General features: G+C 35.2%; 1 protein-coding gene across 50 annotated transcripts in view; it reads right to left on the reverse strand.

The window, feature by feature from the left end:
- Positions 1-18,370, reverse strand: part of PARD3 (par-3 family cell polarity regulator) — a 717,421-nt gene that overhangs the window by 254,189 nt on the left and 444,862 nt on the right. For 33 of the 50 annotated variants that reach the window (XM_074001409.1, XM_074001406.1, XM_074001404.1 and 30 more), the window contains 3 exons: positions 14,859-14,998; positions 11,420-11,548; positions 9,019-9,057 (listed from right to left, as the gene is read on the reverse strand). In XM_074001409.1, the coding sequence (XP_073857510.1) occupies positions 9,019-9,057; positions 11,420-11,548; positions 14,859-14,998 (308 nt within the window). The remainder of the gene's footprint in view (positions 1-9,018; positions 9,058-11,419; positions 11,549-14,858; positions 14,999-18,370) is intronic. The other 17 variants (XM_045361920.2, XM_045361921.2, XM_074001408.1 and 14 more) reach the window with 1 other exon arrangement.

The following is an 18,370-nucleotide window of genomic DNA, read 5'->3' on the forward strand; positions in this document are numbered from 1 at the left end:
TACATTTTCTTTAATGATATCCAACAAATATTGCTATGCCATAGAACATTAAAAAAATAAAAGTAATGATATTTAATACTGTGGAAGGTGTGGTGAAATGGGCATGTTCTTGCACTGCTGGTGAATGTAAAAAATGGTACAATATTTATGGAAACCAACTTGGCAATGCTTATCTAAACCCTCTACAGTTTGCCTTTTTCTTAAGCTAGAAATATTACCTTTAGTAATATGGCCTACAAAAATAGTTGTGATCATGTACAAAGATTTAACTGTGAGGGTATTGTTTTAATTACGATAGCTAAAAATTGACACATATGACAGTAAGTTAGGAAAATTAAGATATAGCTACACAATGGGGATGCCATTCAGCTAATAAAGTGTCTTATCAAAATATTATGTAAGACAAGAAAGTATTTGTGACTAAGAAATTGAGTTTTACCCTTTGGGCTTTCATAACTTCCAGTACGCCAATCAAAAACCTCCACAACATATTTTTATGAATTAATGTCTGCCTTCAAAGATCACTAGAAGCTTCAGAAGGTAGGAATTTATGTCAGTCTTCACTCGTGCCTGGGGCATGACATTTATTAACAATAATAGGACATGTGGCTGGGACATGATACATATTAAATAGGTAGACAAGAACATCTTTTTATTTATTTTTTCTGAGATGGAGTCTCGCTCTGTTGCCCAGGCTGAAGTGCAGTGGTATGATCTCAACTCACTGCAATCTTGCTTTCCGGGTTCAAGCAATTGTCCTGCCTCAGTCTCCGAAGCAGTTGGCACTAAAGACATATGCCACTACGCCTGGCTAATTTTTGTATTTTTAGTAGAGACAGGGTTTCGCCATGTTGGTTAGGCTGGTCTCAAACTCCTGACCTCAGGTGACCCACCCATCTTGGCCTCCCAAAGTCTGGGATGACAGACATGAGCCACCACACCACACCAAGAAAATCATTTTAAAAATATATATTATCTTTGGCTAGGCTCACAGACAGAAATATGTATATAAAAAAAATACATCAAAATGATGATAAGTCACAGAATTACAAGTGATTTTAATTTTCTTCTACACGTAACTGAATTTTCTACAGTTGATATGCATTATTTTTACAATACAAAAAATTCCATTTTATATCATTTCTTTAATTCTGCTTCCTCCAAAAAAACACTGCATGGAGGAGGAGAAATTGGTAGAGGGTTATACAGATGGTCCACAACTTACAATGTTTCAACATAATGATTTTTCAACTTTTGATGGTGCCCATGAAACCATTCTATTGCTCACTTTCAGTATAGCATCCCAAATTAGATAAGATATTCAACACTTTACTGTAAAATAACTTTGTCTTAATTATTTTGCCCAACTGAAGGCTAAGGTAAATGTTCTGAGCACATGAAGTAGGCTAGGCTGGGTTACAGCATCGTAGGTTAGGTGTATAAACGCATTTTCACCGTAACAATATTTTCAACACACAGTGGGTTTACTGACAAACTTATGGGGAAGTAACCCCATCATAAATTGAGGGGCACTTGTATATGATGGGCAGGGGCTGCTGCTGGGGACAAAGATGGGCTATGAATGAGCACCTTAGGACAGTTCTAAAAAAACAACCATGCCATGACAGCAGACCATCACAGCGTCACGCACAACAGAACTTTTCATAGACGTGAAAGAGAGAATATACTTATTCAACAAACGGAGATTAAATAATATGCAGGTAGGTATCTGAGACAATATGAACAACCATTTATATTTTTAAGAGAAGTATTTTTTAAATGGAGAAATTATCATGGTTCTTAAATTTTTCTTAAATTCTTCTTAAATTTAAGAACCATGATAAACCTCTTAATAAAGAATAACCCTCCAATCAAACTTCAAAATTTCCTTAAGTTCCCCATTTTAATTTATCCCATATGTGAGATGAACATTTCTGTATGTTATTTGTACTGATATTATAAAGTTCATTATTCTTATTAGTAAAGTTCAAAGTCATATCTGGCTTTATTACGCTGTTTTCTAATTCAAATGGTAGATGCCAAACACATTTTGGAACACTTTTAAACTTTTTGCTTGGTAAAATAATGCTGAGGAAAAAATGTTTTGCACAATTATTAATCTCTAATGTTAACCCCTAAAATTCTCACCCAATCAAAGAAACATCAGACAAACTCAAATTGAGGGATATTCTCAAAGTAATCTGCCCCTTCAAAAATTAAAAATTTGCTTGGAGCAATTTGTTCTTGAGAAAATATTAACAAATATAATAGGTTAAAGGAGATTAAAAAGCCGTAAGAACTAAGTGCCATGCATGATCCTGAATTGGAAACAGGACCAAATTCTATTCTTACTTGTAATTCGTTCTCTCATTTATTTATGATATAAAGAACATTAACTGGGGCAACTGATAATACAATCAATTTAATCATTTTCATAACTATAACGCAGTTACATAAGAAAATGTCCTCCTTCTGGCCGAGCACGGTGGCTCATGCCTGTAATCCCAGCACTTTGGGAGGCCGAGGCGGGCAGATCGCAAGGTCAGGAGATCAAGACCATCCTGGCCAACACGGTGAAACCCCGTCTCTACTAAAAATACAAAAATTAGCCGGGCATGGTGGCAGGCACCTGTAATCCCAGCTACATGGGAGGCTGAGGTGGGAGAATTGCTTGAACCCAGGAGACGGAGGTTGTAGTAAGCTGAGATCGCACCACTACACTCCAGGTTGGGCAACAGAATAACACTCTCAAAAAAAAAAAAAAAATTATATGGGAGAGGGAAAAGGGAAGAATAGGTAGAGGAAGGAAGAAAGGGAGGAGGGAGGAAAATTATGTAGCAAACGTGGTAAAATATTAACAATTGGGGAATGTGCATAAATAATTCTTTGTAGAGTTCTTTGTACTATTCTTGAAACTTTTCTAAAAGTCTAACAGTTCAGAATAAAAATTACATACAGTAATTAAGTCACAATAGTTTTGCTATATCTAAAAACCATCTTTATTATAACTTAAGATTTCAACAGCAAAAAGGTAACATAATAAATCATAAAGATATTATCAATTTTATCACTATGTTGCAAAAGGGCTACAGTTAAACAAAAACTAAGATGTATTCCTGAAACAAAAACACCCACCATTAAAAAAATCCTTATCTTACTATAATAATAGTAAGCCATCTCAAATGAATTCCGTAAAAACGGCTGCAGGTATTCACCATCCATAACCATTACCGTTTCTGTAAGATCATGAAAATATTATTGAATTCCAATTTTGGAATAAGGTTGTTTTAAAATAAGTCTGAATCAACATTTAAGGCACTAGAAGTACACACGTGTTATAAAATTTGGTTGTCACAATAGCAACACTTGCTGCTAAAAATCAAACTACTGAGGTCAACATATGATTACCGTATGTCAGTATAAATCTTCCACAAAAATCTAGAGTTGTGTACACTTTCATGTATATTCTCAAGAATATTAAAATTAATTTGCATTATAGGCCTAAAGAAGTATTTGACGATGATTTTATCTCCAAGAATATAAACACTTTTGGATTAAGAGGTAATGGCTCGCAGATTCACTTCTCTTTGAGGTTCCTCTCCACTTTGTCTGACTCAACTGTTTTCTCAACTTACAGTGGATCAATATGGCAGCCTAGGCAGGGCGAGGTGGCTCATGTCTATAATCCCAGCACTTTGGGAGGCCAAGGTAGACAGATCACTTGAGGTCAAAAGTTCAAGACCAGCCTGGCCAACATGGTGAAACCCTATCTCTACATATATACATTTCTATCTCTACATATATACATATATATCTCTACATATATGTACTCATATATACTCATAGTATATATATACTCATATATACTCACAGTATATATATACTCATATATACTCATAGTATTATATATACTCATATATACTCATAGTATTATATATATACTCATATATACTCAGAGTGTGTATATATATACTCATATATACTCATAGTGTATATATATACTCATATATACTCATAGTGTATATATATACTCATATATACTCATAGTGTGTGTATATATACTCATAACCCTATCTCTACATATATATATTTATATATATATAGTGTGTGTGTGTGTGTATATATATATATACATATATAAAAGCCAGGCATGGTCAGGGGCACCTGTATTCCCAGCTACTTGGGAGGCTGAGGCAGGATAATTGCTTGAGCCTGGGCAGAAGGGCTGCAGTGAGCCGAGATCGAGCCACTGCACACCAGCCTGGGCAACAGAGTCAGACTCAGTCACACACACACACACACACACACACACACATATACACACACACAATATGGCAGCCTACACTTGATTTATTAATAATATAACTGTTAGTAAAATAAACCTAATAAGGCCCATGCTTAATTCCTAGCTCATTAAATTTCTAAGTTGAGACTATAACCTTCCTGAAGTTAGCCTATCAAGATATCTTCTGACCTTCACAAAAGTTCCTAAAGAATCCCCAACATATCCCTGTGGTTTCTGTAGGGAAAGCCCACTAACATGTTCTAGAATGCATTTTGAATTCTTGAAAGTTAAGCATGTGGCTAGGTGCGGTGGCTCACGCCTATAGTCTCAGCACTTTGGAAGGTCATGGTGGGCGGATCACTGAAAGTCAGGAGTTCGAGACCAGCCTGACCAACAGAGTAAAACTCCGTTCTACTAAAAACACAAACAATTAGCTGGGCTTAGTGGCGCATGCCTGTAATCCCAACTATTCAAAAGGCTGAGGCAAAAGAATCGTGTGAACCCAGGAGGCGGAGGCTCCAGTGAGCCAAGATCAGTGAATTTTATTAATAAAGCAAGACAAATGCATTCCACAAATACAAACAAACAAAGACAAAGATGACAAAGAACTACAAATGGGAGAGAACATTAGTTCCGGTTAGGGTAAGCCTCATGAGATAGGTAGAGGTCAGCAGGATTAGAAGTTGGCGTCCATATGGACAGGCAAAGAAGGTGAGAGCAGCCCAAGTCAGGAGAAAGTATTTGCAAAATTGGTCACTGGGCTGGGAAAGGACAGATGTGTCCATGCAGCAGTTAATGGAAATCAATGGTACTAAACACGTGTTCTAGGAAAGCCTATGTATCAATTCATGAACAATATAAACAACAACAAAAAAATCAACAAGATCTCTTCCCACTATCTTGACTAATGAGATGGCATCTAACCCTAGATTTCTTTATTGCTTATTTATTTTAACGAAATTCAATCACAGTTTATCAACCTCCAACATGGAACTCATACTGTATTACCTGAAACTATATATGTAGCTTAGCTTTTTTATATTCCCCTTAACATACCAAGCCATATTAAGGAGATATAAAAACTGCCCTGCAGATTCAGGTGTCAGACAACCTGAGTATATTCTGGGCTCTAAGATTTGGAGCGTCCTAAGGTTAATTCTTTGTTCTTTCCCTTTCAATAGGATAATATCGCCAACTAAGTCAAGTCTGTCCAACCTGAGACCTGTGGGCCACATGTAGTCCAGGCTGACTTTGAATGTGGCCCAACACAAATTCCTACCTAAACTTTCTTAAAACATTATGAAATTTTTGCGATTTATTTATTTATTTATTTGTTGGCTTATCTGCTATCATTAGTGTTAGTGTATTTTACGTGTGGTCCAAGACAATTCTTTCAATGTGGGCCAGGGAAGCCAAAATATTGGACATGCCTGAACCAAGTCATGAACATTTTAAAGATTAAATAAGATAATCCACATAAAGAGTTTCACACAATAACTGATGAATAAATGCCAGTCATAGATAGGACTGCAATGTTATAAGCAATGTTAAGCATTAGAGGTAAAAGAAACTGTCTTCTATTTTTTGTGAGCCTGTATAAATCACGTATAGTTCCTGACAGAAGTAATGTATCTCCTTCAGGAAAAGAAAAAGAATCATACTGTATGCACAGGTACCATTCCTGTGGTTTAAAGTGGATACAAGATGGTTTGCTCCAAAATCAACCCTGAGAAAGCCCAAAATGAAAGTGGGCATTGGACTTGGATTTGTGATGAGATCATTACTGCTCCCCTCCTCCCCATTTCTAGGCATTGACAAAATAGGCAAAGATTTCACAGGCCTAGAACCTTAGAAAAGTCATTAAGAAACACTAATAAAAACAGCAAAAGCCTATCATGGACTTTTCCTTGAGCAATACTATGTGACAAGAACTAGCAATATTCAAAAAGCCTAAAACAGATCCTTGGCCATCAAAAGGTAGAAAGGCAGAGACTGTGCCCCATCAATTTCTTAAATTATCATGTTAATATTAAGCCTTTTACAACTCAAAATGATACTGCATAACTGGAGCACAAAGAGAGGCACAGATGTGAGAGCACTCATAAAAAATTAATAAACAATATTTTAAACTAAACTATGCTTTTAACCTAGTTTGGGAAACTCATATTAGAAAAAAAGTCCAAGTATAACCAGTAGTCAGACACATGTAAAAGTATATATGACTTCCTTTCCTTTTTTTTTGACAGAGTGTCTCGCTCTGTCACCTAGGCTGGAGTGCAGTGGCACAATCTCGGCTCACTGCAAGCTCCGCCTCTCAGATTCACGCCACTCTTCTGCCTCAGCCTCCCAAGTAGCTGGGACTACAGGCGTCCACCACCATGCCCAGCTAATTTTTGTACTTTTAGTAGACACGGGGTTTCACCTTGTTAGCCAGGATGGTCTCAATCTCCTGACCTCATGATCCACCCACCTCAGCCTCCCAAAGTGCTGGGATTACAGGTGTGAGCCACCGTGCCCAGCATGACTTCCTTTTTTAAGGTGACTCCCAGTTGCCACGTCATGCTACTGTAAACACACAGCTTGTGAACTGAAATGCACCTTGCATTTCTTAACAGAATACCACATCAAAAGATGCTTCTTTCCCTCTGCTAACTGAGAAGTTCACAGCCGATCATCGGTTTCCTCAACAGGACTGACTACATGTTTGTTGTTGTTTATTTTTAACTTTTTGGGAGAGATGAGGTCTTGCTATGTTGCCCAGGCTGGTCTTAATCTCCTCGGCTCAGGTGATCCTCCCGAAGTGCTAGTATTACAGGTGTGAGCCACTGCACCTGGCACTGACTACACATTTTGAAAGAACATCCCTATCTTTACTACTTAAAGCATCATTTTCCATCTCAGATTGTCTTAGACATTAATAGATTAGTTTGTGAGCAAAGTCATTGTGTTTTCCAAAATATTCTGATATTTATCCTAAACCATAAAGGAATAGCTCTTCCCCTAAGGATCACATTGTAAATACTTCCTCCTTTTGCATTTATCCTATAACTATTTCATGGTACAGATACCAAAGGGGTGTGTGTGTGTGTGTGTGTGTTGTGTGTGTGTAAATGACTGCGGATCTATTTTGTTTTATAGATCTTTTCCATCTATTTTGACATATGGTGCCCATTTACTTTTGTAAGTAAATGGGCAATTGTTATAAACACTATGTAAATTATCCTTTTAAAGCTACTAATTTGAAGCACCTTCTTTAACATACATGCGCATACCTATACACATCATATCTGTTTCTGTAACCCTTAATCTGTTTAAATGATCTATTTGTTTACCACTATAACAATGCCATGCTGTTTTAGGTATTGTAGCTTTACATTATACTCTGCCACAATTACTGTCTTTTCAAAGAGTAGTATAAATTGCTATTGTACCCCATTTATTATTTAGAATCAATTTGTCCAATTTCCCCTTGTCTAATCTACCACCAACACATAAATATCAGTGTGATTTTGATTAGATATAATTGCCCTATTTATATTGTAAACCAAAAATTAAAGCTAGGAATTGTCTACAACACACGCTTATTAATGCAGAATATTCTCAAGGTTGTTTACTGATTTTCCTCCAAGATGTAATTTGTCATCCATTTTCAGAATTGTGGAATATTTATAGGAGGATCACTTGAGCTCAGGAGGTCAAGGCTGCAGTGAGCTGTGAAACATGGTGAGATTCTAGACTCAAAAAAAAAAAAAAAGAAGGAATATTTGAAAAATAACATTTTGTTTATTAGTTCAAAGTTTTCTGTTTATAAAACTGTACAGAAAATGAAAACTGTTTATTATATTATTTCAATTCTTTATATTCTTACTTTTTTTAGTCGACAATGTAAAAATTTTTGGAAAGGGATATATCAACGTTACCTACTATGGAGACAACTTTGCTAAAATTTCCATTTACAATAGTTTGAGAATGAATGTCTTTATGCTATGTTGTTTGATGAAAAAAGGAAACAAGATCCTGATTGTTAGAATTTCTACCATGTCAATATAAAATGCCCTTTTTACTCCCATGTAGCGCATCATCACAGAGACTGATAGAGCAAACCTTCCTTTTATTGTGTTAGTTCTGCCTGCCGGAACTAAGCTTACTCTTTTATCCCCAGTCTGTCTCAGGACTTGTTTTCTTAACAGGATGCAACTATGTTTGCATTTTAATGTGAGCTGTGAGGCCTTAACTTTTGGTAAGAGAAATTCTCTCTTTTATAGTTATTCTAACAACTATGCTTAGCCTAATACTGACACGTCACTTTAATTTTCCTGGGTATACTTTTTTTACTGTATTCTCTTAGCCCTCCCTTTTTTTCCATGACTGAATCAAGTTTTTTAACTTTTCTTTCCATTTTGTGGCCACTTATAATTGAGCATTTCATAAGTCATGAAATAGTCTGCATATATGTAAAACAACTAAGCTTTGGTCCTCATTATGCAAGTGAATAGGAAATCCCTCTCTTTTTTGTGTCTGTCTGATCAAAATTAATCACAAAATATACTCCATTTGGGGTGGTAACAATAAGTCACCTTAAAATAAGACCACTTTGGCATTTAATAAACCCATGTATTAAATATTATGAGCCAGGAAAAGGCAGGACAATTAACTTCATATTAAATTAGTAAGAAGTTAGTTCCATGTATCCTTCCAACATCTCTGCATCCTTCAAAAGACAAAGCTCTTACCGTTTCTTTTGGAATCTGCATCTGGCTTGGCTCTGCATTCTAGAAGAATTGAAGAAAAACATAAATACAGACTGACCAAAGCCATCTTCAACACATAGGGACACAATGATTTATTTTAAAGAAAATTTTGTTGATTCTTAAAATCCACAAAATGTATCAAGGGTAATTATATGATGGCTGATGTAATGCTCTGCCTTCCAACCTTTTGCTGATGTGTGTGTTTATGTGTATGTTTTAAGAAATTTTTCTAGATATACATCTTTACTTGCTCATTCACAGTACATCATGAATTTATTATTTGGAGGAAAAGAGGTCTCACCAAACTGCTTTCCTAATCATGGCACTGTTTCTAATTTTGCTTTTAAATTTTCCCAATCAACAAAGTTTTAAGGCATAGAATCATTTGATAGCTAGACCCGATAATAACAGTTTGAACTACAGCTTGAACTACCAGCTTTATACTTTAAAATGTTGCACAGGAAATAAATGTGATTTTTTTTTTCATATAATGTTGACTTACCCTAATTATGTAGGAACTTACAAGGATGATTTATAAAAAAGGCACAGATTGATAAAAGTATTTAGATTTAGACACAGATTTAAACACAGACCCCCCCAAACAGAGGAAAATAGTTATGTCTACTAGATTCAAAGATTATTTTTAAATGCCCCCTCCCTTTAAGTTTTCAGGATTTTATTCTTTTAAATTTTGAAAAGCAGCTGCAACATGCATAATAGATTGACGGCCTACTGGCGTACTCCTTAATGAAAAGCTCACAAGCAATAAATTACATAACCAAGAAAAAAAACAGTAGGTAGCAGAAGGGAAAAACAGAAGCCTGGAAGATCAAAATTGGACAAGAAGAACCTGAATAACCTTAAGCTGGCTATATGCTGGCACTAACTCTGGAAAAGGCTGCTTAAGAGCAGTGTCTAAGCTTTGGCAACCTAATAATGCTAACTAGTGCACTCTGAGACACTGAGGAAGAATTAAAGCTTCAGCAAATCACATGGAAAGCTAGTTGTTTTTTTTTTAAGTGCTCATTTACAATTTAATAGAGACATCTCCAGATTTAGGATCAGGTGGCATTTTAAGCTCAAAATTGGATAACAGTGGGGGGAAAACGAAAAACTGAATTTAAATTGAGAAATAATGCATTAAACATTTTTAAATATAAAGAAGTTTTCATAATTTATTCAAAATCTACTTAAAACAAAAGTGTTCACTTTTCAACCCTATCACAGTCTGAAATTTCCACAAAATCCACATTAAGTTTTAAGACAAGTGTGTAACCAGGGGATGAGATATTATGACTAAAATTTACTTTGATTTATAATATTTATAGAAATATACAGTTTATATAGAGAATAAAATATAGTTATTGTATTTATAAATAAAATATAAATTTTATCATAACACATCCATACTTGAAGACAGAACTTAAGAGAATTTGGGCTATATGATAAATTTGGAAACCTCATTCCTAAAACCTTGTCACTCTAGATTATACAAATTAAGTTTTGTTTAGAGCTAAGAGCTAGATGAAAAGGATGTATTCCAAAAGGATCCAAGTAGAATCTGTTTTGAAATATTTAAAATACCACTTGTACTTGAAATAAAACAACTTTCTTACCACATTAAAAGACAAAGGCAACTCCTCCAATTATGTCATTTTTATATATAAATGAAACCTAGCACTTTTGCAGAAAAACACTCAGAACATGTACATCTAAGACATTTATTTCATTCACACCAATACCACGTATATCTTCAGATGTATTAATGTATGGATGGAAAGTGAAGGAGATAGGTTGCAAAAGTTGTAAATGCCTTTTCACTTCCTTCATTTATGTCATCCTAAATAACATGACCTATATTTGTATAATTAATAGCCATGAGGCTTATTGCCACTTAGGTCTTTTTATTTTTAATAATATTTTTTTAAAAGGTATTCCTTTTCATACAACAGTAAGGAAGCAAGCATCTATTTGGCTTACTGGCATGTACTACGAAAATTTGAAATATGAAAATTTGTCATATGTAGTGTGGAAGATGGCAAGCTTTCAGCGACAGTCTGTGGAGTGACAGTTCTGAAATAATCAGCGTCTCTGTATTCAGTCAGTCCATCTGAGGGTGTACAGTGATGAACATTTGATGCCCTTGAAAATATCCCTACAGTCTGATGTTTAAATACCCCTCCATTCATTACTGAGGATATCCATTTCTGAAACTAAGGGAGTATTAGAGAAAAGAATGTCTGTATTCAGTGAGGGCTGAAAGATATGTAAGATCTAGAAACTCCTTGGAAAATGTCTCAATAAACATTTGCCATCAGGCAACTAACCCAGACCCCTGGCTGCTGCATATCAGAAATCTTTCATCTACTCTAAATTTACACACCAGTTCCCTTGGGTGGAAGGCGTCTTCCTGGCGAAAGACCAGAAGGCTCACAGTTCCTTCCATCTTGGTGCTTCTCAACAGGGAAACAACTTCCTCTTGGGATTTGCCTGCTAAATCTACTCCATTTACCTAAAACAAAACAAAACAAAAGTTTTCAGCTGTAATCCTGTGGAAACAACAGGAAAAACACACACACACACACACTGTAGGACTAGCCATATCTGCTATGGAACATAACTCATTTCACATACAATTCTGCCATGATCTGGGAACCACTAAGATTTTGTGACTAATAAAGAAACTAAGACCAGATCTGGAAGTAAGAAAGGAAGTGGTCAATCTTTTAGTGTTTGTCATTAAACCCAAAGTGACAATCACCAGGGCACTGACAAGTAACAAGTAATAAATAATTCAAAAATGTCAAGTTAACACAAAACTTACTGGCTTAGAACTGAGATATTTTGATAGCCTTGTGCATCATAGATTTTCTTATACCAAAATAAAAAGGTGTTGCTCTTATAAAGATTAATAAAAACACACCAAAAATATTTTGGTACAGTATTTTCACTTTCAATGAAATTTTGCTGATAAATATAATAAAACGTTTACCTCTAAAAGGTAAACATTAAAAAACACAGCTACAAAACAATATTTTTTAGTAGGGAAGTAATATTTCACATGAAATTTTTTCAATATTATGAGAGAATTCAAGCAGGAAAAAAATTTAAAACAACTTGTTCTTAGGGAATCTTTTATCTAATAGGAAGTATAACATCATTATCAGAAAGCACTATATATTCCACAGAAATGAGAGCATATGTTTCCTTTAAAAGGTGTTCTACATTTTTTTCTTTAGACAAAAATGACATTTTGTCCAAGGCAAATAAGTTTATAACTTAAATTGCAGTATTAAAATTTTCCTGTAGTTAAAATATATTTCAGAACATTTCCCCTTCTGAAAAAAAATCAACCTCATATAGCTCAAGGTACTACTATTAAGAATTGCAGACAGGAGGACAGAATTCAAGTCCCAGCGGAGACTTACAAAATAAAACAAGCTACGACTGCAGGCATGGGCTAATGTACCACTCAATTTATACCCCCAGGACAAGCGGCCTTTTCAGGAAGCAGGACCCTAAACATAATTTGTACTCAAATAAAAGAAAGTGAAAAAAAATCTAGATGATTAAGTCACTTGATACTTTTTTCTCTGTATGATTCTAATTATCTGGACACTCAGAGAAAATGCACGTAAGTATCAATAGTGTATAGCTGCAACTGTAGATACTAAAAGGTTGGGCTTAAAACATGCAAAAATGAAGTTTCCATTTTAAGACAAAGATGACAGCTATGGAAATAAAGCCTAACTCTAAAGACATACAGGTTGCAGGTCTTTCTCATTGTTTTAAAATAAAAAGATTTTTCTGATAAGTTGAAAGTAAAGCAATTATGTAATAAAAGAAAAAAGTGACTCAATAATAAAGCAATTCTCTTTAGAAAGAAAGACCGAGAGAGCCAGAAAAAGACATACATATTTTTTTGGACTTAGAAGACGGGAGGACTGAATTCAAGTCCCAGTGAAGACTCTTACAAATAAAACAAGCTACGACTGCAGGCATGGGCTAATGTACCACTCAATTTACACCCCCAGGACAAGTGACTTTTTCAAGAAGCAGGACCCTAAACATAATTTGTACTCAAACATCTGTGACTTCATTTCTAACAGTGCCTATTTAACATACATTGTCACATGCACAGGACCAAAACAGTGGGAATAAAATGGAAAGGACCCAGCCCCAAATGTAGACGTGGGAAAAAATATGGATGGTGTCCCTCTCCTCCCCTACTTTACAAAAATTCTTTAGGAAAACTCAATCTGGAGAAATAGAAACCATATATGAAACTATAAGAAAAAAGGACAGTGTGGTAAAAGTTTACCTTAGCATTAATATTTGAATACTAGTTAATTAGGAAATGCAATATCTGCTAATAAAAATACAGACTATTTTCTGGAAAAAAAACTAAGAAAAATGGTTAAAAATATATTTTTCAATTTTCGTTTTCTCTTTTATATGCAAATCATCAAACACAAATTATGTATGTTAATGTATTTCCAAGGCAGCTTCAAATACCAATGAACCCAAACTCATAAGACATAGAAAAAAATTTCAAAAATGATTTTTTTCTTTCCTGACATTTGACTCTTATGTCTCAATTTATTCTCCATGCTGCCATTTCAAGATTTTCTTGCTCCTCTTATCAAGACACACTGTTTTCATTTATTTCATCTGTCTCTGTTCCGAATACAAAGTGGATAACGTTTCCATATTGCCAGATATAAATATAAAGTCATCTAGAAATGTAACCTTATAGACATTTTATATGACAAAATGTTACTCATAAACCAAATGTCTGAGTAACTAAAAATTTACAACTAAACTAAATGGGGCTGGGCATGGTGGCTGACGCCTGTAATCCCAGCATTTTGGGAGGCCAAGGCAGGAGTTCAAGGCCAGCCTTGCCAATGTCATGAGACCCTGTCTCTATGAAAAATATAAAAATTAGCCAGGCATGGCGGTGCACACCTGTAGTCCCAGCTACCAGGGAGGCTGAGGCAGGAGAATCACTTGAACCCACAAGGCAGAGGCTGCAGTAAGCCGAGATTGTGCCACTGCACTCCAGCCTGGGTGACAGAGTGAGACTCCATCTCATTTAAAAAAAAAAAAAAAATTAAATGGAAAGATTAATTTCTCATCAGATAACATGGAAAAAAGACCTGGGCACAATGGCTCACACCTGTAATTCAAGCACACTGGGAGGGAGGAGGATCACTTGAGGCGAGCAATTCAAGCAATTCAAGACCAGCTGGGGCAACATAACAAGACTCTGTCTCTACAAAAAATTTTAACAATTAAAAAATATACATATATAGGCCGGGCGCGGTGGCTCAAGCCTGTAATCCCAGCACTTTGGGAGGCCGAGACGGGTGGATCACGAGGTCGGGAGATCGAGACCATCCTGGCTAACACGGTGAAACCCCGTCTCTACTAAAAAAATACAAAAAACTAGCCGGGCGAGGTGGCGGGCGCCTGTAGTCCCAGCTACTCGGGAGGCTGAGGCAGGAGAATGGCGTGAACCCGGGAGGCGGAGCTTGCAGTGAGCTGAGATCCGGCCACTGCACTCCAGCCTGGGCGACAGAGCGAGACTCTGTCTCAAAAAAAAAAAAAAAAAAAAAAAAAAAAAAAAAAAAAATACATATATAAAAGATAACATGGAAAACTTAAACGTAAAACAGAAACACATTTTGTGATGCATACTTCCGCTAAAATGTATATAGTTTAATTTCATATTGTATGAAAATGTTTTTAAAAGTTGGCTCCTGGAAATGGAACATTTCCAGAATTAGGGAATATCCTGCTTGGGGATATATATCACTTACCTCTATAAGTCTGTCTCCTGCCTTAAGTCGGCCATCCTGAATGGCCGCCCCCCGGGGGAGGATGTTCTTCACATAGATTGGAGCTGAGCCACCTATTGTTACATCTCTGGAAGTGATGCTGAATCCTAAACCTTCTGTACCTAGGTATGTGAAGGGGAAGAAAAGTAAATAAAATGAGATATCTTGAATTTTACAAGTGTATTGCACTAGTATACTCAACCTCAACTTTACATTTTGTAACTTTCACAGTGGTCTACATTTCTTTTAACAGTTTAAAAGTTGTAACGAAATTGTTCAAAATAGACTAAATTGTGGAAGATTTAAATGGTTTGCATATCAGCAGTTATTAATCTAAGAAGAAACAGCAAACTTCTCAAAGACAAATACGACTGCTAAAATGTAATCAATGTAAATCTTTGAATAGGAAATTCACTACATGAAGAAAGAAAAAAACTTCTGTTAAGACCCACAGTACCTCAAAACTCAAATATTATTGTGCAATAATGACATCCAAATTTCAAGGGTAGGAGGTATGAGCAAGGGAGACGAAAATGTCCAGGAAGATGGAAAGGAATAGTGAAATGAGAGATCTCTCTACATAGAGGTAATGGAACCTCCCCAAATCATAATTATTCAAAGCAATTTACTAAGAGAATAAGCCATGAACCATATTATCTTTGCCTAGTTCACTTCTAATTCACCTAAATCTTACCATGTATATTTCCTTCCCCATCCCCCATTCCCGAAAAAGGCAAATTACTCAGTGAAGACTCCATCTCAGATCATGGCTACCAAATCTGGGGATCATCATATATGTTTAAAGGTACTAAATGAATGATGCATTTATAAATTACTCTGATGATTCATAGAATTTAAATTCTCATTTCTTTGGCAGCTTTCTTGACAGGCAGTCTTATATGCTCAATACAATGCAGAAAAGCATTTGTATGTGACTTGAATCAACATGCAATAAGCCAACATGTGCCCAGGAAAAACTGGGAAGATAACGATACATTTCCAATGAATCACAAAATCTTTACAATCATGATTTCTACCTAAGCTTTTTTTAAAAAGTTACTTCTTAAGATATTAGTTTCCATTTCAGTTAAAATATTGTTAACTCAAATGCTTGCTCATTATGGGAAGAATAAAGAGATCTGTAAAGGTGAAAAATCTAGAAAAGAGCATATTAATCTGATACCTCACTCAGTATAAAACTGTAATGAAAAGTATAAAATACAAGTGAACAAAAAAATGGGTGAATAAAAATGTAGATTAAAGAAACATTAAGGGAGAAATAAAGAAAACACTCCATAATTATTCCTGTAGCAAAACCTACCATAGTTATTCTCAACATCAAACAAAGCATTCATTTACTTCTAGTCTGAAGTCACTTTAGGGTGCCTGGGCTATTAATATTTCTGACGTCTTCCATGCTGAACACCTGAATGGCATATTGTCTATATGAAATGTTTGTAATTGCTCTGCGGAGATTTTTCCATATGTCTCTGCTTTCACGAAACTCTAATGACTTGCAATAACATTTATTAAGAAAGAATTCTTAATTACTCTCCTTTTGCAATACTAATTTCTCTGAACTATGAATGCTGACTGTTGTAGGAACCTCAATACTATTAAAATATCAGCAATAACCCCTAAATCTGTAAGCTAAAAGTTCAGGCAATGACCTTTCAAGGAAAGATAAGTAGATATCAATTTTCATTTAACAAAGCCAACAAAACACTCTGCACTGACTGAAACAGATTACTGACCTTCTCCTTTGACTTTATTAAAAAGCTAATTTCTACAAAAGAGCAGGGTATTTGAGAATACCAAAATGGCAATAAATATTAAGAAATCATAATTATGGAAGCAAGTACACTGAGGCTATTCTGTTGTCATGTTATATAATATAGATCCAAAATTAGGCCAAAGAATCATTATACCGACATCTTTTTTTGTACTAAGAGTTGATCCCAGTTTTTGAAGAATTGCTGCCACTCAAAGCACATTAGCTCACTCTGAACCGAATCTGACACACCCTATGTTTTTAATGTACTTCACTAATAAATGTAATAACTGGTAAGAACAAATCTGCTAGCTACAAGGAAAGCCTGTTCAATTCTCCTACAATCATTATTATTAAAATATATGCATTTAGTCCAAATCAAAGATAATCTACATTCTTCCCCACATTTATACTAAACACAATTTTTATATAAAATATTTGTAAGTATTGGTGGCATGCACAAGCAGCATGTGTTTTTTGTCATACACTCTCACAGTTGGTAAATTAAAATCAAGATAGATCTATGGGACTCTATATCATTAAGATTATTCAAGGTCTGTGAAACACTTAAAACCATTGTTTCTCCTTACAGTGATTAAGCACAATCTTTCTAAATTAGCTTGTGTAAATGCAATCATATTTTTCATTAAATGCTATTAAAATAAAATCTGTATTCAAAACAATGGTACTTTTAGTGGCAAATCACCTCATTTAAAAAGTTCATGTTATATCATGATTTGTCAAATATCCTAATTTTTGAAAAACTGTAATTAACTAAATGAATACTGCTGTATCAGTATAAAAAGGAAAAGATATTTATGAACCAATATCTTTATGACAGTGGTGAAGCAAAATACTATACCTTTTAGAGATCTCAAGCAGAATTTTATTTTTTATACAACTCTATTTGTGGTTCTTGATATGTTTTTGGTTAAAAACAAGGGCCTGTCATTTAAGTAGAGCAAAAGGAGGAAAGCGGATGTGATATTTCTCTCATTTAGGAAGTGACAGAGCCAAAGGGGTTTCTGTTGATATGCCTCTGTGTTTGCAAGGAGGCAAGCTGTCAACTCCTGATCATGTCAATCCAGTATTTAGAGCTTAAAAGCCAGTAACCAGAAAAAGAAACTTGAGGTTCACATAAAGTTCAATGAAAGAATATGACTTAGAAAGGAAACAGCAGTCTCAGTATTTACAACCTTGTAAATGCTACCCCAAATGGAAAGAAGAATGGTCTGAATATCTGGATATGGAAAACATTCTAGTAAGAATCTGTGGCCAACAGCCACATGACCTGAGGAAATAATGAACCTCTCTTGGAATCATTTCCATCCAACTATAAGAGTTGATGGTTGAGCCTATAAAAATAAATATTCTTTATAATAATACCATTTTGAAAGACATGATTTAAAAATATATCAAAATGATCAGCTAAAATGGATCATGAACAGTAGAAGTATATCTTGGTGCCTGGACCAAACACTGGGTGAAAATCATAAAGTCAAGTCCAATAGTTTGCACTCAACTTTGAAGGAGGCAAACTGCAAGAACATGCTCTCTATACACAGAGATCCACTGTATACAAGAAGGGTACTAAAATACATAAATGGCTGAAAGATGCATGAAGAATTGGTAATCGCCATCATGACTTCCACATCACCATAAGAAAGAGAAGCAGGCCTGGACATGGTGGCTCACTCCATAATCCCAGCACTTTGGGAATCCG

Source organism: Macaca fascicularis, chromosome 9 (assembly GCF_037993035.2).
Source record: "Macaca fascicularis isolate 582-1 chromosome 9, T2T-MFA8v1.1".
In the NCBI taxonomy this organism is placed as follows: Eukaryota; Metazoa; Chordata; class Mammalia; order Primates; family Cercopithecidae; genus Macaca; species Macaca fascicularis.